The 21,280-nt window shown below is 43.9% G+C and overlaps 1 protein-coding gene and 1 long non-coding RNA gene across 2 annotated transcripts in view; one reads left to right on the forward strand and one right to left on the reverse strand.

The window, feature by feature from the left end:
* The window catches only part of GLI2 (GLI family zinc finger 2), a 196,690-nt gene that overhangs the window by 170,547 nt on the left and 4,863 nt on the right, over nt 1-21,280 (forward strand). The window contains exons 6-13 of the mRNA XM_081005644.1: nt 898-1,099; nt 1,748-1,955; nt 3,182-3,295; nt 7,304-7,435; nt 11,331-11,480; nt 13,002-13,166; nt 16,677-16,958; nt 20,001-20,337. Coding sequence (XP_080861770.1) covers nt 898-1,099; nt 1,748-1,955; nt 3,182-3,295; nt 7,304-7,435; nt 11,331-11,480; nt 13,002-13,166; nt 16,677-16,958; nt 20,001-20,337 — 1,590 coding nt within the window. The remainder of the gene's footprint in view (nt 1-897; nt 1,100-1,747; nt 1,956-3,181; nt 3,296-7,303; nt 7,436-11,330; nt 11,481-13,001; nt 13,167-16,676; nt 16,959-20,000; nt 20,338-21,280) is intronic.
* Nucleotides 15,267-21,280, reverse strand: part of LOC308479378 — a 37,828-nt gene continuing 31,814 nt past the window's right edge. Inside the window, exon 4 of the long non-coding RNA XR_013987652.1 lies at nt 15,267-16,097. This is a non-coding gene — a long non-coding RNA (uncharacterized lncRNA). The remainder of the gene's footprint in view (nt 16,098-21,280) is intronic.

Consider the following 21,280-nt stretch of genomic DNA (forward strand, 5'->3'; position numbering starts at 1 on the left):
TCTCTATTTATTCTGTAAAAGTGGTATAATCTTTCTTCTTTAATAACAAGTATTATATCCTTTCCCCCTCCCTTTCCCCACAACATGAAATTTCCCCTACTTGAAGGGAATCCCTTCCTAAGGATCAAAATGCAGTCCAGCAAAATGGATGACCAGTCTAGCTAGACTTCAACATTTTCTTTAATAAGCAAAGCAAACACCCCAACTATTAATTAAATACCAAACACTTACTGCATGGAGTGAACGGAGAAAGACGGGCCCAAAACGAAGGGTTTTACACTACCTGCCTCCTATGACTTTGCTTATTTTCAAAACAGGAAAATTCTTTGAAGAGCGTTAAACGGCCCCTTTGAGAACGGTGGATTTGCACATACCTGCCAGAAAGCAAAGAGTCTTGCCTGCTGCACAAATAGCCCCTGACTGCTACCAGCCTTGATGCTTTTTTAAATCTTGCATTTGCCCCTAAGAATCAGGCGTCTGACCCTACGAAGCTGGTTTCCTTCAGCACCTGGGCTGCTTGGTTCCTCTAGCAAACTCCCGTGCCACTTAGATTGCCAGTTTAGCTTCACTAAGGAGGAAGAAGCAGTTGCTAGAGAGGAAGGCATGCCCTCTCCCTCATGCACACACAGACACAACCTAGTCCAGATTCAGTGTGTATGTTGACTAGAGTCCATTGAGTTAAGTGGGTCTGTTCTGAGTATGACTCAACATTGGATATCACCCTTACAGTGTACTTCTGTGCGTATTTACTCGGACATAACCCCCAACATGTTCCTTGTGTGTTTCCAATTACAGCCAAAATGTTTTTAATTTCCTTTAATTATGCTAAAATAACAACATAAAACAAACATGTCCAGCTGTATCCACAGCATTTCCCTTTATTTCCCTTTCATATAGTGTCAAGATTCTCCAGTCCACGAGTGACTCCAAGACTAAGTCGAAAGCGAGCGCTTTCTATATCTCCGTTGTCCGATGCCAGCATTGATCTTCAAACAATGATCCGGACCTCGCCAAATTCATTGGTGGCTTATATAAATAACTCCAGAAGTAGTTCTGCAGCAAGTGGCTCTTATGGGCATTTATCAGCGGGGGCAATAAGGTAAGGGAGGGAGAGCAGCTCATGCTGAAATCCTCAGTTCGGGGGGGGGGGGGGGCAGGATTCATTACCAGGAGTGGTAATGAAACAAGTTTGCAGCCATTGAAAGAGATGTGGGTCCCTAGTTGTACATAATGACCTTGAGTAACCCATGACTCCCAAGATGCCTCAGCAGTATATGAACAGTTAGCTTTGGTTCACTCTGAGTTTTGGACCTGCCAATGGGTAATTCGTACTCTGCCAGTGCAGCACAGGCAACAATGAAAGGCCAGGCCTAGTGAGGCTTTCGGGTCTCGTAAGAAAATAAAAGAAACTGCAAAAGAGGGGCACTTGCTCTATATGGACCTCATGGGAAAATCAGCAAGAGGGGAATGTAATAATCTAGAGTTGAGATGCACCTTTGGAAGTTTCCCCCCAGTCTTTTAAAACCACAACCCCCTCTCCCAGCTTTGTTGTGCTTTTGGAAGGCATACTCATGAAACAGCATCCCTTGAACACATCTCTAAGAGGAGAAAGAAACTAAGCAATATTGACCTTGTCCTGGTTGCTTCATCATCAGGCTGCTTTGCCCTTAACCAGCCATTTGGAGCATCCCAAATGTTCTCACTGCATGCTGCTATATTTTCTCCTTCTGATGTTCTCTCTCTCCAGCCCAGCATTCACTTTCCCTCACCCAATCAACCCAGTGACGTACCAGCAAATTTTGAATCAGCAGAGAAGCTTGAGCTCAGCATTTGGACATACGCCTCCCTTCATCCAGCCATCGCCGACGTTTCCTTCGCGGCAGCATGTGGCCGTCATCTCTGTCAATTCCACTCCGGCTCAGATCAGCAGCAACTGTGTCTCTGATTCCAACCAGGTAGGACCCACCTCTGCTTCTGGCAGGATTTTAACTGGGCTGGTTGCAGACACCTTTACAAAGACCCACTGTGCCCATTGCAGCTAATCTGTTTCAGTTGCCCTGTCAGTTTCACTCTAAGGATTCATTGCAAGGTTGGGTGTTCACTTTAAACACACAGAAGGCCACAGCTGTGAAATAGCAGTCTTCACATATCTGCTCATTTGATTGCACTGGTCCCTCTTAAGCCAATGTGTCCAAGATCGTGACATGCACACATCATGCAGCAAGAGCTATATGATCTGTAGCAATTAATTGTGTGCTTAGCTGAAACTTGGTCTTCCACATAATTCAGATGATCAAGGAAAATTAATATAATCTGCATATTTGCCCTATGAGATAGCATTCAGATAAGACAGGGCCCTCTCCCCCCCCCTTCTTTTTTCTTACTTGTGAGAACTATTTGAAACTAGGCATATTTGCACCCATTGCACAAATGACTCAAACACTATGAGCTCAAATTGCCAGCTTGAGTTCCGTGAACTGGGTTGGGAAATCCACAGAGCTTAGTCTAATCAGCAATTTGTGCATGAAACAGCTGGTTCAAATGATGAGGTTTCCATGTGCACATTTATCAAATGAAGAATGTGGAAATAAACCTTGAAAATGATTGTGTGAATCTGCAGGGTGTTTTTTAAAAAACAGTAGCAGTCCACCGACAGAACAGTGATTCCTTTTTGGGAAGCACCACAGTATACAGATGAACAAACAAGGATGGAAACACATAAGTAAACAAATAACGGCAAAAAGCACTACATTTTAATACTTTAAATATTTATTAAATGTGTTCCAACTAAGATCTCAAGTTTTAAATCACGAAGAGTGAATTTGCTTCTCAGGTTTAAATAAACAGAAAAGAAGTTTTCCATCCCCATGTCACTTTCTGAATGAGGAACCACTGGCTCCTTCAAATGTTTATCCCCATTGTGATACACGTATGAACATACATGTACCTTTTGCTAACATGGCTCGAAGTGGATTGCATTCTTCAGCATGGCCCAGTTTGCAAAACTGACATCCTTTTCAAAGGCAAAAAATGAACATTCTCTCTGAATTAATTCTTACCCTGATCTAAACTGTGTCTCCTGCTGTTCAGTTGCTGCATTGTAAGTTAAAAAAAATTAAAATGCTGCTTTTCTTTTAAAACACTGATATAACCTCCCCACTGCCCCTTTTTGTTTCCTCAGAGCAAGCAGAGCAGTGAGTCAGCTGTTAGCAGCACGGTCAACCCAGTCATTAATAAACGCAGCAAAGTCAAGACTGAAATGGAGACTCTACCACCAGCTTCCCCACCCACTCAGGTAACTCCTTGGTACAAACTTGTCTTGAACACTTGAGCTGATGGACTCCAAAATTTTACCAACAAGAACAGAACTAATTATGATGACTCTTCAGAGAGTAACAGGGCAGCAGTTTCTAATGTTGCTATTATTATTATTATTATTATTATTATTATTATTATCTTTGGAAACATGGAAGGCCACAACTGTGTCTTCACATCTGTGTCCATTTGGATGCTTTTCTTTTAGGGCAGTAGGTGACTTGTGCCCCAAGGACATTTCATTTGGGGAAGATTTGGTGAATTGGATTTTGCTGGTTCTAAGCTATATCCTTACATATTATCTCTGTGGCCTGGTACATTCCCCGGAGGTCAGTTCCCCATGTCTCGTCAATAACATCTGAAGTGCTTAGATCACATGGGTTCTTCCTTTGCCAGAACCACACATCAGACAAGGCTATTTTTGCCTGGGAAGTAGCAATATGCTATAAAAATGAATGGCAACCACACTGTAAAGATAGTAAGGTGTAAATTAAACATAAGAGGTTTCTCCTGGATCATTAGGCAAAACGTTTTGCTTAACTCTGCAACATGTGGTTTGGCTTCTTTGCCTGAGTCACCTGAAGCTGATCAGACAACTTATGGTGCTATCTTATATTTATGTAATGGGTAAAAGCCCAACTAAGTTCAATGGGACTTGCTGTCTCTGTTAAGTTTGTTAAAGTTGCAGCCTCAATAGCTTCAGCTGCACTTGCCCTCCAGTGGAAGTGAGGAAACTGTAGTCTGATTTGCCCAGACAGGTTCATCTGAAGTGAGGTCTGTGAACAGATTATTCTGCCATGCAAAGGGAGAGGGAGAGAAAATGAGAGTAGATTTTGGGGGTCCCTTCCGACCAAGAAAAGAATACTAACACTGGGGAAAAGGGGATGCTCAAATTTCTCTGCCACATGATGATCAAATGGGAGCATGCACACCTAGAACAGCTCCAGCACATGACCGAATCTGCAGTTCACAATTTGTAAATTATAATGGGGGGGGGGGGGTTAAACAAGGCTGCTGTGTTCCACTTTGAAAGATGCATGGGTTTGGGGGTGGGTGGGTTGTTGGACAAAACAGATGAGCGGGAGTGTTTGGAGGTTGTAGATTGCCTACTCTAAGTCCCAGCATGATGAGTAGGTGCTGGTTTTTCATGAGTGATTGGACTGAGACATGCTGTGGGTTCCTGGGTCATGGAATCCTCCTGCTGGCTTAGGCAGAAATGCCATATTTCAGCCAGATGCCTTTAAAAATGATGTTTGCCACTTGTAGACTGCAAAGCAAGCAGTAATGGTGTCTCAGAGCAAACATAGATTACAAGGAGATCTTGTGCGCAGCTAGGAAGCTCTCCAGCAAGGAGCTGCCCCTATTCAGGGAGGAATTGCTCACAGCAGCATCCTTTACCTCAATGACACCACATTTGACACCCACAAGAGCCCACCGGCTTCTGTGCTCTTGTCGGAGCCGCACACTTCCAAACTGTTTAATGGCTGGCAGTATCTATCTGACCGTTCTTTATCACAACTGTAAACTATTGGGAGTGCTCTGGGCACTTCATTTTCATGAAATATGAGGCGATGCTATTGTCAAGCCAACAGAAGAGTTTATGACAAATTTCTCTTTCAGCTCCAGTTCAGAAGCGGGTTTTGGCATGATGCATGGGGACAGCAACATGTGCAATCATCAGGGGGCTGGTAAAATTGATGAAGATAGCATATCTGGGAAAGATAAACATGCTGTAGTCAGCACGATTAGGGCAAAGAGGCATCTCTCCAGAGCTTTGGGTTTAGGAACACCTCAGCACACAATGGCAGGAAGCAGCACATGACGTAGAATAACCAGCCTGCTTTACTCTCAGCTTAATCAGGTCACTGATTGTGGTCTCTTACATGGAGAGAGTGCAAAGGGGGATTTCCTGAGGTTAGGAATGGGGCAATATTAATCTAAGTGTCTTTTAGGTAATTCCGTGTATATCTCTAAATTTTGCCCTCCTCAAACCCCATACCTAAGATTTAAAATTTATTTCAATGTAAAGGCTTCTTCACTTACGGTTGTTGTTGTTGGTGGTGGTTTATAGCTCACCCTTCACCATAAGGTCTCAGGGTGGGTCACAGAAATGTTAAAATACCAATGCAACAGGGATTTCTCCCTCTTCCAAATGTTCTGTCTGTGCAAGCATTTCAGCTTGCCAAATGGAATGATTCCCACCCCCCGCTCCTCCCTCTGTGTGCTGTTTTGGGGGTTCTCCACCCCCAAGCCAATTTCAGGAGACAGGCAAGAGGAGGAGAGGGGGAGAAATCCCTGTTGCACAAGTAGAAGTCCTTATGCCATCCTTCCATTGACAGGGTTGGTTTGGTGAATTCTGCCCACAATATTAAAAAAACGGTTTAAGATTATGCTTCCAGCTGTACACCTACAATATTCTTTATGTACACCTATGTAATTTTCTGACCATGGCACACACCGCAAATGCACCTTTCACACAGGTACATTTTTTTGGGAAGACGTGATTGTCTGAGGTTCCCTTTTTGAGTGCAAACTTAGCAGATTTGCCACTTTTTGACATGCAGAACGGTCCCAAGTCCCAGTTGAGTTGAGACTGGATTTGTTTGTGGATAGATGTGGCACAGAGAGCAAGAGAAAGTAGGGAGGAGGGGGATCTGGGCTGTGAGTGAGTTGATATAGACTCTACTCTATGCAGTAAAAAAAAACATGGAAATCATGCAAATCTCTTCTAGCCTCTATGGCAGAGGAAACAGGTGGCCATCCAGATATTGGACTCCAGCTTCCATCAGCCGTCCAATAGAGGTGGCATTGGGGAGGACTGGAGGAGAAACCAGTTTATAAAACATATCAGAAACTTAAAACAGGACAAAATCAACCGTTCAGCCAACACAGAATTAAATTCAGTACTGCAAAAGGAATAACCTGGACTTAACTGCTTAAGCACAATGCAAAAAGAAACTTAACACAGCAATAAATAAAGATCTAGGTACTGGCCATACTAGACTCCAAGGAGCCTCAACAGTGTGGCTTAAATACAGTTTAGAGGGGTAAGGGACTGGTTCCTACCAGGCTAGACAATTTGCAGCTGGATTCCTCATCTCTTCCTCCCAGGAGGCTAACAGCAGCAAAATGGAAATCTCGTCGGGGATCAATGAGGGTGAGTCCTCTTCCCCAGCTTCCCAGAGGTTCCAGCTGCTGGTGCTGTCCTTTCCTCATTTTGCTGGCCAGGCAAAATGTCCTTATTTACCTAGGCATTTTCAATCATTTTTTTTCACCATCTGAAATACTTTTTAAAACTCTCTGCCTTAAAAAGGGGGGGGGGGGACTGTGCCAGTTGTTTTCTATGCATTTATTGTTGTTTTTATTTATGCAAACTGTGTCAAAATCACCAATCTAAAAATCTCGCAAGTGTCTTGAGGTCATCAGTGAAAAGTGGTACATAAGTAAGGCCAGTTGTTTAGCTGCAGGGGAGCAGAGGTGGCCTGCGGCACAAGTCAGACACCCAGGGTGCTTTATTGTGGGGTCAGTGCTCATCACACAATGAAGGGTTTTTATTATTAATAATATTTTTTTGCAGTTTATACAGAGTATGGTTGGCAACAAAATGCCAGCCTGCATTTCCCACCTCCCATTTGATTCAGAGTGCTTCCAGACAGGGGAAGCCTGATAAGTAAAACAGGGGGGAAAAACTACAACTACTGCCAGAGACCTGTCTGCAGTATCTCAGTGACCCCTTGGCAAACAAAGCCCCTGTCTGGAAGCACCCCAGATTTCTATATTCAGTCACCTGGTGTGCGCATAACACTCGGCTCCTCGCTTAGATGCCATTTCTGGGCAGGCCCTTCTGTGACTCGCCAGCAATGCTGTCGCTGTCACCCTGTGATGGTGCTTTTCTGTCTTCCATGAGCACCTGCTGTGTAATCTATGGGTGACTGAGGAGTTCAGGCAAAACCAGTCCATCTTACGCAGAGTGCTTTGTATCTTGCAGGAGCATCTGACGGACTTGAAAGAGGAACTTGATAAGGACGAATGCAAACAGGAGCCCGAAGTTATTTATGAGACCAACTGTCACTGGGAAAGTTGTGCGAAGGAGTATGATACTCAGGAGCAGCTTGTCCATGTAAGTGGTGTCAGGGAAGAGACACTAGTCATAAATTTCAGGGGAAGGGGGTGTCGTCCTCCCTTCATATCATGACGCTGTGCAGCCAGAAGTCATGCAGCGAGCTACTGAAAGGGGCCGGTCAGGGCACAGCATATGTAAACCCTGCCAAATCAGGTCAAACTCCCAGAAGGACTGAGCTACTGACTAGCTTTTGATGGATTGTTTTGTATTTTTCTCAGCATTCCAGCTGCTAAGACTGAGAAACCCTAGTAACGATAAACAACCTGCCTAGATAATTATAAACAACTGTTGCCTGATGTTGAGGCATTCCCAGCCCTTATTGTTAACTTGGAAACACTTGTCTTGCTTTGTCTGTCAACCTAACTACCCATGGAGTTCTCTCACAGGAAAGCTAGGGCTGGCTCCTGGTGCCAGTGTGGTGTGGTGGTTAGAGCATCGGACTAAGAACTGGGGGACCAGGGTTCAAATTCCCACTCAGCCTTCATGAAGCTCATGGGGTGACCTTGGGCTAGTCACTGACTCTCAGCCTAACCTACCATCACAGGGTTGTTCTGGGGATTAAATGAGGAGGGGTAGAATCATGTGCATCTCCTTGAGCTCCTTGGAGAAAAAAAGGTGTAATATAAATGCAATCTAAAAAATTAAATAAAACATGGCTCTCCTGACTTGCCTAACATGAAAGCATGCTCCAAGATGCATTCTGATTACACCAGTTAGTCAAGGCCAGGAGTGGGCAGAGGCAGTGGTGTCCTTCATTTGTCGGGAAAGGGATGCTGTAGGACAAGGTTGGGAGAGCTCCAAGGCAGTAGCGGTGGCTCTGCAGGGGTGGGCATGTCTTGCAAGTCCACCAGTCTGAAGCTAGCCTTGCCTCACCACCCCTAACTGCCCCAGCCTGATGAGTGGGAAGATGCCACGGTCTCTGCTCCTCCTCTCAGGACACATTCTTACTTCAGTTGTGTTGGGCCTCTGTTTGATCTTGTAGGCAGTGTTAGAGCCAGCGTGGTGTAGTGGTTAAGAGCAGTAGACTCGTAATCTGGTGAACCGGGTTCGCGTCTCCGCTCCTCCACATGCAGCTCCTGGGTGACCTTGGGCCAGTCACACTTCTTTGAAGTCTCTCAGCCCCACTCACCTCACAGAGTGTTTGTTGTGGGGGAGGAAGGGAAAGGAGAATGTTAGCCGCTTTGAGACTCCTTCGGGTAGTGATAAAGCGGGATATCAAATCCAAACTCTTCTTCTTCATCTAGCACTGCTTACGTAGACCCAGGGGTGTTTTTTGCACTTAATAGTCACTTGAAATCATTTTGTGTTGTGAGCTGATCGTGGTGAAGCTGCCTTTCATTGTGTCGCTGCATAGCCCCTTGATTAGTCTTCCTAGGTAACAGAATACTGCAAGGAGGCAGCTATATTTTGAGCAAGTTAAAGAACCCACCATGCAAGGGCATTGTGTGTATGTAGATGCCAGAAGAAGCATGGAAGGAAGGACATAATGGGGGGGGGATCCTAGTGGGAAGTTCTAAGAGTTCTAAATGGAACCACAGACAGTAATCTGCCCCTTGCATTTTGGACCATCTGAAATTTCCAAATTATCTTCGGAATCATTTTTTAAAGCAGTGTCATGGGGGCTTAACACAGCATTGGGGGAAGCAGGGCAGTTGAATGCTGCTCTGTCAGCTTCAAAGGGCAAGAGCCAACTGTGGTCCATTATTCTTTGAAAAGCTTTCACTAATGGGAGAGAGAGGCAATTTTCACAGATTCTCCCCCCACCCCCACCCCCACCCCCACCTCCTGCTCTGCATGGCCAGGGTACCCTCCTGAATAGAATAGAAGGTGTGCAAGAGGCTGCAGGGGTAAGGATAAATCAGCAAAAGTTGCTGCCTCCTCCTTCCAACAGTGGAAGGAGGCAACAACCACTAGATCAGACTCTTCCGCAAATGGAAGGATACCGTCCATTCATATAAGGGCAAAATTGGATGCAACCAAAGGATAAGCATGGGATCCCTTAACAAGAGGTGTTCATCACTTTAAAAAAATGACTAAGGTGGGGTGCCATCCCTTGTTAGGTATATATACAGCTTTTTAATGAGGATTTGCTTTCTCCAGAATGTTGCTTTTCAACAGTAATTGGACCCTGCATCTCAGTGGTATACTGAGTTGCAGTCTGCATGAGAAACCTCTGTGTTGAATGTGGGTGAAGAAGCCCTCCAGGTGTTATAGTTTAATGCTTTCTATTGGACTCGTAGGGGAGAAACACTGTTACTGCACTTCTTAAAATTGAAGTGTTTGGTCATTCCTAAACCTCGAAAAATAGGAACTGAAGATCCAGACTCTACTGCAACAGAAGGCTTTTATGCGGCTAAATAATTAGTAGTACATAAGGCTTCTTTGCTTCAGACTCTACAAATGTTATTTCTTGCTACAGACTGCAGATGGCTACATATTCAATACAAAATCTGGCCAGTCAATAGCATTCAATGTATATATTTATTTAGTTATTTATTTGTAGCTGGCTCTTAAAAGGAGTCCTCTGTAGCCTGCACTGTTTGCCTGTCTGTCAGATGCCGATGTCTTGAGTGCTGGCGAGCACCTGGAACAAGTAACCATGAGGGATGGGCCTCATTGTGGTCCCTACAAAATGATGCTCAGGCTGAGGAAGTACATTGGATCTTGGAGCTTTGTCAGCATAGCTTTGGCTCTCTGAGATCATATAGGAGCTGGATGATTTCTGGGCTAGAGTATTGGTTGCCCAGCTCCTACAGACTATGGTTTCCTTCTCTGACCTGGACCACAGGGTTTAAGCCCTGGACCCCCTGTTGTATTCATGTCAAAAATATTCTCTGTGGAAACAACAAAGTAAGATAAAACTGCCATTTTTCCTTCTCTCCATTTAGCAGAGATTTTGGGTTTGTCAGCTTTGCAAACTGACAGTTATCATCAATTTTAATAATGGGTGTAATGGTAAGAGGAATGGGGGTGGGGATAGGATGCACATCCCAAACATGACTGGCTTTTCTATTCTTTTTAAATCTGGCAAGATAAATCAGCATTAAAGCTAGTCTGCTTAGGGTGGATCTATTCTACACACACACACTACTTAAATTCAGCTTCCCCATTCACCACCTCACTGTGGAAACAATCTATGGCCTTTTAGATCAAGCGAGGGCAATTGTTTTTATTTGTTACCATGGTATGCATTTCTGTGTTTTTATATTGTAAGCTGCTCCATGATCCGCAGATGAAGGCTGGTGTGGAAATTTAATAAATAACAATAGCCTGCATTTCCATTCTGGTTGCTATAGAAAATGTGAAGTCATCATGGAAAAGCAGTCCACTAAGCACTTTTAGGAGACTAGGTAATAGAAAATAAGCAGACTTGCCCCCTTTTCTCCACCAGTCTGCTTGGTTTCCATTTTGGTTGCTGAGGAAGATACTTTTCTTTCTTTGTGGCTAGCATGGAAACAGTCCTCCTTTGGGCTGGCAGAGAAGAGACAGAGAGAGATCAATCAGTCCACTCACAGAACTGCTTGGAATTCCATCTATTTGCTGGAATGAAGCGAGATGAGCCACTGTTCTTTAATGCCCTTTCCCAGTAATATGTATTCTGTGGGTCTTATTGATGGAAGGTTAGAACTAAGAAGAGCTCAGGCCAGTATCCTCTTCCCACAGTGGCTAAGAAACATGCCAGTGGGAAGCCGGCAAGTGAGATGTGAGCACAACAGCCCCCCCCCCACTTGTGCTCCCTGTTCCCTACCAACTGGCATTAAGAGGCACATTGCCTGGGATATTAGCAGTAATATGTAGCCTTTGATAGCCTCCTCGTCCAGCAAGAAAGTGGCACTGTCTTCCTTCTTCTTTTTTTAACAGCCTGACTTCTTCTTCTTTCCTCTCCTTCCAGCATATCAATAATGATCACATTCATGGGGAGAAGAAGGAGTTTGTCTGCCGTTGGCAAGAGTGTACGCGGGAGCAGAAGCCATTCAAAGCACAGTACATGCTGGTAGTGCATATGCGAAGGCACACTGGGGAAAAGCCACACAAGTGCACGGTAAGATATTGACACCATCAACATGCACACAGATTGGACTGGTCGCATCATGCTCATTTAAGCACAGAGTAGAAATCAAGGTGGGAATCTTAAGACATATATACCTGCTTGGTAAAATGTATAAAGCCTATGTGTGCTGGTCTAAACCCTGCCTTCCCCATGTTTGCATACATAGCATGTAGATTCCTGCCCATGCACGCCCAATATCTTCCCTACAGAGGATGTGTGTGTGTAAAGATTTTGTTTATTGGATGTACACTACACTATGCCCATGCATAGTGCAGGCTTGAGCAAGGAAGTATGGTGCTTTATCCAACACAACAAGCACTGAACTCCTGCAGACCCACATAACACAATTCAGACCACAGATTCCACAAGCAGAGAGCAAATTGAATTGTGAAAGGAGTGTGCAGCACAAACATCACCCAATGAGCAGGACTCCAAAACTGCCCTTCTCCTGTTCTGTTGGATGAGCAAGCTAGTTCTGTCTCTGATTTACTTCACCCACAAGGTATGGTGTTTCCTTGAAAGCCCCTCTGAGTAATTTAATCTAGGGATGGAGGCAATCTCCTTCTGCATTCTGGAAAGTTGCAGTCTAGCCAGGTTATCACCTCATAATCACTTGGCTACTACTCCTAACTCCCGAGTGAAGAACTCATTCCATATAGTGCCGTAATGTAAGTTAAAACCTCATCTGGTGGAGAGTTTGCTGTCCAGGTTCATTGTGTAGTGATTTTTCAACGTGTGCTTGGTCTTTAAAAGCAAACTGAGATGTGGAACCTGATTCAAACTGGACCAGAGACTAGGCTGGGGTGCAGTTTTTTAGACGCATCCTTTTTGAGAGAATTTGTGATGGGGTGAAGGAGATGCCTAACAACTTTTCAGATCTCAATTTTTTGGTACTTAGATTAAGATCAGAGCTTACTATCATCCATAATTCTGCCCAGACACAATGTGTACTGCTTCAAAATAGCTAAACTACTAGTTATCTCTATCCAGTAAGATACATTTTTCAATGCAAAGAGATGGCACCTCAATGCACATGGAATGTCAGGGCAGCTCCACAATTAAAGTGGCAGGATCTGTTGCCATTGCTGCACTAGGGATGTACTTGTTGCCATTGCTGCACTAGGGATGTACTGGTGTTTATTGCAAACACATGAAGCATAGATAAAATACTTGTGTCACTAAATTAGGGCCTTCAGGCACATGTGCATGGCAGTTCAAAGATACAAGTGTGTTTACTATAGGAAACCCTGGTGTCTCCACAACTGTCATGCCTGCCATGTGGAGAGTGCCTTAAGATAGCCATACAAAGTGGGCTGTGACTAAACATTCAGGCCCTCTGCTTTAAATCAGCTGCCCAGATTATGTGCATAGGGGGGTGGGGAAGCCCTTTACCCCCACAGCCTGCTCAGGAAAGATCTGCCTAGGAAATAACGTTCTTGGAGGAGGTGAAGATTGAAACCAGATGAGATGGAAAAATGCCTCCAGCAGATTAACACTCCTCTTTTGTTTTAGTTTGAGGGTTGCTCCAAAGCCTATTCGAGGCTAGAGAACTTGAAGACACACCTGAGGTCTCACACCGGTGAAAAACCTTACGTCTGTGAACATGAGGGCTGCAATAAGGCCTTTTCTAATGCTTCTGACCGAGCAAAACACCAGAACAGGACGCATTCCAATGAGGTAGGTAGAAGCCTTCACCAAAACAGGTAAAGGTGTTTCGTTTTTATTTAAATGCTGCTAATAATATATTCTTTACACACTTGGATTGTGTGTGTGTGTGTGCGCGCACACACACACACATACACACACACACATATATATATATATACACATACATACATACAGCAAATTACTACCATAATGATACACAACTCTTTTTAATATTTGCTGAGCTACAAATGTAGACTATGCTAGTTTGATATTTATGAATGCCAGCCTAGAAACCACCACACCATTGAGCAGACATCCTCCCAAGCTTTGAGCCCACAGGCCGGTTCTTGCCACATCCCAAGCCCTTCCTAATCCGAGCAGCTCCTCGTGTTTGCTGTTTTGGAATGAAGCCCTACGGAGCTAGGATCCAAGCCTAATGCAGTTCCTGCCTTGTGGACACGCAAGGCTAGAGCACAAGGCAAATGCTTTGTTAAGCCTTGCTAATGAAGATCCATTATTAGGAGCTGGGGGAGGGCAGGAAATTGCATTTATTGTAAAGCATGTGATGGTCTACTGCAAAAGGCTAATGCCAAGGTTGAAATTTATATTACCACTAATTAAGAAAATGGCAGGAAGGTGGGGTGCTCCAAAGTTCTGAAAACAGCTGTGACCGGGCCAGGTTTAGCCTCTAGCCTCATTTGTAATGATTAATATGAATTACTATGAGTAAGTAGACTGGTATGGGGACTTTTAAAGTGACAACCTCAGCCTAGCCAACTTTGGGTGGCATCATGTTAGGGATCTCAGACTAATATGCCTCTCCATCTATTTTTAATCTCCTCTGCAAGCTCAAGAGTTTCCTTTCGTACAAATATGGCAATGTGCTTGTTTCATTGCACAGGAGGGCTTGGAGGCAAGGTAGAGGGAGGATGGTTTAGAGAAAGAAAGGGTTACAAAGGTACTGGTAAGAAACATGGCATACACTGTGCCAGTATGAGGAGGGGGAACTGAGGTCTTTCTTTATTTTGAAAAATTAAGGTTGCAAAGTGATATGGCCATTTCAGAAACAGAACATATAATTTGCTTCATTAAGTAGTGCTGCATTTGTATGGAATGGATTTGTTCCAGGCATGGCAAAAAATGTTGTTTGAAGTTTCTACCCAAACAATTTTTATTGTTTTTCATGTAAATACAAGAAGTTTGAATGGGTGGAAGGGGAATTAGAGGCGCTGCCGGTTAGAAGTCAAGGGTAGGCAGTGGGGAGCTCTGTGTGAGCACGTTTCGTGTGTGTCAAACCAGCACACACACACCCCAAAACCCATTGTGTATTACTTCTGGTCAGCAACTACTTTTGCAATGTTGTGGGGAACCTCCAGGCTGCAAACCCAATGGTGTCCTCTCTGGCCTCTCTATTTGGGCCCCAGAATTCTCTCTAGGGCACTGCCCCCTTCCCCATGCCTCCTCTCTCCATCCCACACCTCTCAGCCACCCTCCTCCATGCACTCTTTGAATGTGGCCTTGAGCTGCAATAATGCCTCTTACTTGTCTGGGTGGAGAGAAAGCTTCATTGCGGGGCATGTAGAAATCTCTGGGTTTTCCATAAATGGAACGCAACCTACATACAAAAGTAAGAGTCACATCCATTGCTCATGATTGCCTTTTGGTTCTGGAGCCCATGAAGGAATGAGTGAAGGAATGCAGCTCTCAGGTTCCCCACTCGGGTTTTACAAGATGGTCACACTGATGAAGAAACAGGGTGGCTGGCCAGAGCGTCATCTATTCTCCACAAAAGAGTGCCAGGTAAAATTCTCCCTCTTGACAATTGGCTGGACAGCAACTGTTACTTATCAGGGGAACTTCAATACTCAGTTCCCAAAAAGACCAGATGTAATGGTCAGAACTGACTCTGGAGGACTCTGCAGAGGGGAAAGTTCAGGAACTTTCTGGAAGGAGTGGGGGTGAATTGTTTTTGGCAGAATTCACAAGGTTGGCCCTAATGATGTGGAGTATGAGTGACTAATGAAGTCCTTTATTTCTTGCTTCCGATGCAAACCATTCTTCAGGCTTCAGTCTGTTACCCTCCACTGATCTTCCCCTCCAGTATTCAAGCCAAACTGTGCAGCAGCACATGAATTATTCTGGGTAGAAAAACATAGGAAGCTGCTTTATACAGAATCAGACCACTCACCCATCTCAGTATTGTCTACACTGACTGGCAGCAGCTGTCCAGGATTTCAGGCAGGGGACATTCCCAGTTCTACCTGGAGATGGTGAGGATTTAACCTGGGGCCTTCTGAATGCAAAGCACAATGCTCTGCATCTACCAGACAAAGAGATACATAGGAAAAAGTAAATGTTCACTTCTTGCTAAAATTGGAAGAATGTATACCTGCTTATTCTTTGGGTGGACCGCTTCCAAGGTCCCAGTGGAAAAGTACTTTAAGCAGCTAGTTAGCCTGAAATGGCATTTTAAAATATGAATTCAGCCCTTCAGAAACAGTATCTCAGGGGCTATCCTGATCTAACCGCATTTGTGCAAACGCACTCTGGATTTGGGAATGGATAAATTGCTGGCAGGGAGGTGAGGGGCAGGATACCTTCCTGTTTTCTTACTTCTCTTTCCAGCTGTGCAGTCCTTAACTTTGTTTGTGTTGTGGTTATCAGTGACTCATAGCTCCAATAGTTACAGCATTATCCTCTTCAAAAGCACTGCACGTCTGTGGATTCCACCGTGCAGCAATAACAGCTTACCCGCCTGACAGGTGATGGAGATGTGAGGGAGATCTGATGGCTTGTAAATCCAGTCTGGCTTGTCTCTCTGGCTCTCTGTAAAATAGGGTGCCTCTTACCTCCTGCTGGCCTCCCAGGCTACCATATTTCAGCAGAAAGGTTTCCTTGAAGAGATTCCCTGTACATCTCAGCCATATCCCATGCTAATCCTTGTTAACATTCCTGCGGCAACTGGAACAAATGCAAATCAAGCAAAATACTATTAGGCAAGGTGTTAGAATATTTTGGGTTGGCACCCCAGGACAATTTCATCTATCCATCTGTACACACACACACACACCCTTCCTTACCAGCAGCCCAGGACATATCAGTCCTAAGCAACTCAGAGAAAGACACTAAATCTGGGGTATGAGAAAGGTTTTTCGGCACAACTACATTTCAGTTGATTTTTTCAATGGTTTTTTTCAGACCCAGACTAAGTAATGCTAAAACTAGCCCCAGTGAGATTAATGGAACTTAAGTTGGTCACTCACAACTGAGTTCATTATTGATTTTGGTGGCCTGCTTTAACCATGACTAAGCCCAAACCAATGAAACTAGTCTGTCAGAGGGAGATCTGCACACAGCTGTCACAGATTCTGCTGTATGTTGGATCAGTGCTTGCAAAAATCACTGCCTATTGAGAAATGGCACATTCAAGCCGCTCCCATGTCCACCAAATTCACATTCAAGCAAAATTGTCATTGAACTGTGTCTCGTATATTTCTGTCTGCTTCAGGTGTCTAACTTTAGATGTGTTCCCATTGGCAGAAACCCTACGTCTGTAAAATTCCAGGCTGCACAAAGAGGTACACAGACCCCAGTTCCCTCAGGAAACACGTGAAGACTGTGCACGGGCCAGAGGCCCATGTCACCAAGAAACAACGCAATGACGTTCACCTGAGACCGCCTGCACTGAAGGAAAATAGCGACAATGAAGCAAGTGCCAAGCAGAGCGGAAAGGCTTCAGACGAGCGGGCTGAGGCAAACAGCACCACCAGAGGCATGGAGGACTGCTTACAAGTCAAAACAATAAAGACGGAGAACTCTGTGGTAAGAGATGCACTTGCTTTGAATTGCTGGTGATGTCATTTAATGTGCCAAGTGGCAAATGAAGTTGCCCAATTTTCCCTACCACCACCTTTTCAAATCTCCCAGCTCAGATTTCACTAAGGCCCACCTACGATCCTATGCATATTTTCTTCTGTATGTAAAATATTCCAAAGGGTTGCAGCAATGTTGCAATGTTAATGAAGGCATTAACTGCTGTAAGCATTTAGAAAAGCATTCTCTCACACTCTCTCTCCAGCTGGGTTTTAACTTTTGACAACAGAATTCATTCAAGATATGCCTACACTTCCTTTTTTCGTAAATCAGAGCTTGCTCTTAATAGACGGCACTCTCAATACCTTGCATTCAAGCAAAATATACCATGCCCAAAACATCTTTGTGATATGACCTCTTGCACTCTGTAAAGTGCTGTGCACACTGATGATGCAATAGAAATAATAATTAACTATGTCTACGTATTGTATTTTAAGAGGCCAAACGTTCATTTACCTGTGTTGTGGATGTTGCTTATCTGCCATTATTTTTTGGTTCTCTCCATTGCTCCATCCGTACCCTTGGCCCTTTCCTTTTGTGCTGTCTGTGTTCTAACAACCTGTTCTTTCTCCTCTCTTAACTTTCTCTACTCTACTTCACAAGGACAGTCGGTATTAAGGTGAGCAAATACACTGTCTTTGTCATAGTCTCTGTACAAAAGACATAAAATGTGCATATCTGTCCAGGTGCCAAAGTAGAATGTGTGGGTGAAATAGCCATGGTCCATATTTCTTTCTACTTCATCCTTTCCATATTGGCATTTCACTAATTACTCCTTTTTATGGCTTACTTTCAATTGAGGGGGGCAGGGTTAGGATAAAGCACAGGCTGGAGCCAAATTTATCCAGGCACAAGGCAAAGCTGATCCGTTTAATATTCCAAGCAGTGGCAGCAATTATTAAATAAGACTTGTGTCACACCATTAGCCTGTGTTGCAAACATAGCTGTTCTAGTGTACTGCTGTGGCATTACAGGTCATAGATTTCATGCATGATGACAGTCCTATGCTGTTGTGCCTGTTTCAGAGTTTACTTTGCTACAGATGGCATTGCCAACATCTCCTGGTTGGCATCTCACCACTTCTCTAGTAAATGTGGGGCTCTATGGAGCCCTGTGACCTTCTCTTTTCACAGCAAATCTATTGTTCTTAGGTGGGCAATGGAAAGAACTGTCCACCCACTCACCCTGCTGTATTTTGTAGAACTGAGATGTTGCGAAAAAGAAGGAAACCTTTAAACCAAGTGTCATCTGGCATTCCAGCTCTACAGCCATCTAGGATCAGCAATCGTAAATCATCATTCCATAGCCTGGACAGCAAAGAGCCTTTCCTTTGAGCCAGAAGAAAACATTTAACCTTTATTGCAAATAAATTACTTAATGTGAAATATACCTCCTAATAAAAAAAACATTTACCAAACCTAAGCCTGCAAATCATGCCCTTATCTGTCTATAAAGACTGTCGGACAAGCATGTAAGGGTCCTTTGAACCACGAGTCGTGCACTGTGCCTGAAGCTTTTTGGGCTTGATTCTGCTGCAGACAAACAGGCACACTATAGAGTTTGTGGAGCGGGGAAGATCTTCTAATATTCCAGGTTTATCTCAGAAAAGCATCAAGAGCTTAAGTTTCTTGAATGAGCACATACAGTTCTTCCAAGTTAACAGAAAAGAAAATCCACCCTCAGGGCTTTTAGCTCCCTGATGTTTACATACCCGTGCTTGAAAAAGGCATAAAAATTAGCTTAATCACTTATCTTATGGAAAACCTGTGTCCACACTACATTGCCATCACACTTGTGGGCAATAATGAACACATTGGCTTTATCACCTAATGAGGATTTGTTTATACAGAAAACAGACCTGGCTTAGTTAAGTTTGATTGAAGCCTGGGGCTGGGGTGACTGCTTGGTATGGCTTTTAATGTACAAAATTCCAGTGATGCAAGATAGACACTAAAAAGTTCTACAACTGTTTCAAAACTGATGATTGCTAAGTTAAACATTACCATGAGTATCCTGTTTTGTAGTACTAGTTGTATAAATAAATACAGTACAAAAGATACTGTAATGAATAATACACATTTTAAGTATATGCCAATCCACAAAGCCCTTTGTATAGGCCAAGTGGTGAAAACAGGTTACTCAGCTAAAATAACCAGTCCCAATTCATTCAGTCGTGGGGAGCCTGAGCAACAACAAAAATAAAACAAATTTTCACAATGAAATTATGCTCTTTAAAAAATAAAATAAATGCAGGATTAAGTTGTACAAGTTTGCCTTTTAAACAGTTTGTTTTCATAAATCCCCCCAAGTGCCTCTTATTTTTAAGTACTTTTTGGTGCTATTCATTTCAACGCTATTTTTCTTATTCGTCTTTGAGTAATTTTGTCTCACTGGAGGGAGACTGGAATATTACATTATGAAGGTTATGAAGGTCTTTTATGTTTCTTCCTGTAATATTGATTCACTATTATCATTATCATCAGAAGCTGCTTTAGATGGGTTCTGCCCCCCAAAAGCACCATATAAATATTTTAAAATAAATATTTTTTGCCCTTTCTGTGATCTAATCCAATAGGTTTTGTTAACACTTGTGGTTTTTGCCAGCAACATTGCAAGATCACATCTGATGTGATGATGTCATGGACACCTCTAAACAAAACCATGCTGGTCACCATGGCTAATCGGAGTAACGATGTGGGCAGAATATGGCAGAAGGCAGGGGTGAAAGGAAGAGAATGCTACAATGGTGCAGAGAAGGAGGAGCAACCACAGGAAGGAAAGGGTGGTGGAACAACGGAAGTTTTCAGCAAGCTTATGCATTTTTTCTAGTAATTTGCTTGCCTTGTCTTGATCCTTCTAGTTTTGTGGATGTGAACTGTGAAATGAGAAAATTTGGTGCAGCCGTAATAGATGTTAGCAAAGCAAAGCTGATACTGGGGAACAACCACCACATTGATGCAAACCTCCTCCTCTTCCTTTGTTTTCTCTAAGATGTATCAGTCCAGTCCTGGTGGCCAATCCTCATGCAGCAGTGAACCATCACCACTTGGGAGCACCAACAACAATGACAGTGGAGTCGAAATGAACATGCACAGTGGGGGAAGTCTGGGGGACCTGACCGCGTTGGAGGATGGCACTCCTGTTGTAGACTCGACGGTCTCATCTGGCAATTCAACCGTCAGTCTGCAGCTGAGGAAACAAATGACAACCATGCAACGCCTTGAGCAGCTCAAGAAAGAGAAACTCAGGACAGTGAAGGATTCTTGCTCGTGGGTGAATCCGGCCCCACAAGTCAGAAATACCAAGCTGCCTCCCATCCCAGGCAATGGTAAGTCTGGCCACTGGTTGAGATCTGTCCATAAGCATTAACTCAGCTCTGTTGGTTAAAGCATGGTGCTGATAACGCCAAGGTTGCAGGTTCAATCCCTGTATGGGACAGCTGCATATTCCTGCATTGCAAGGGGTTGGATTAGATGATCCTTAGGGTCCCTTCCAACTCTACAATTCTATGATCTCACAGCTTACCTTGCTCGTGTTTCAAGGGCCTGCCATTATCATCCCCTGCATTTCCTCCTCCCCACTTTAAAACAAATACAAGGGTTGAGCTGGGATCCAAACCCAAACATAGAACATGCAAACAGACTTCCATTAGTTTGCTGAACTCTCCAACTCAGATATCATATTGCAAGGTGGTTGTATGCACTTCCTTGTCTCCCTGACAAACTGCTGCTGAACCTGACACTGCCTTACTACAAGAAGGCTCTTGCCTTCCCAGGCAAATTTCCTTCCTCTTGCTCTCAGTTTTTTCTCCTAGAGTACCCTGGGCTCAGAGGGGAAATCTAAATGATCTATGAGGAACTGTTTCTTTCACCATGAAAATGGCATTGTTACATTTTTGTGGCGTATATTTACAAACTCGGTAAGTGTGGAGTCCCAGGAGTATGCTAAGTCAATAGGAAAGACTGGACGTGGGAGGTCCAGTTGAATAGCACTGCATTATAATCATCTCTGGGTAGGAAGTGACTCCTCTTTGTAAATCTTTGAAATCATTCTTCATAGCTGATTGATGGTACTTGTTTAAAGGAAGCTGTGCCCATCATATTTTTCATTCTGACACAGTATAGCCCTAAGACATTCTCTCATAGCTCTTTCGGTGGTAATTTAATGTGTGACTCTGCAACAGTCACTGTATTGCTTTTTGATGCCCAGCTCCCTGTTCTCCTTTGCAATCTACATTTCCTTTTGCTGGGGAGAGACACTTGTTTCCCTCC

The sequence above is a fragment of the Podarcis pityusensis genome, assembly GCF_964106645.2.
Source record: "Podarcis pityusensis genome assembly, chromosome: 1".
NCBI lineage: Eukaryota > Metazoa > Chordata > Lepidosauria > Squamata > Lacertidae > Podarcis > Podarcis pityusensis.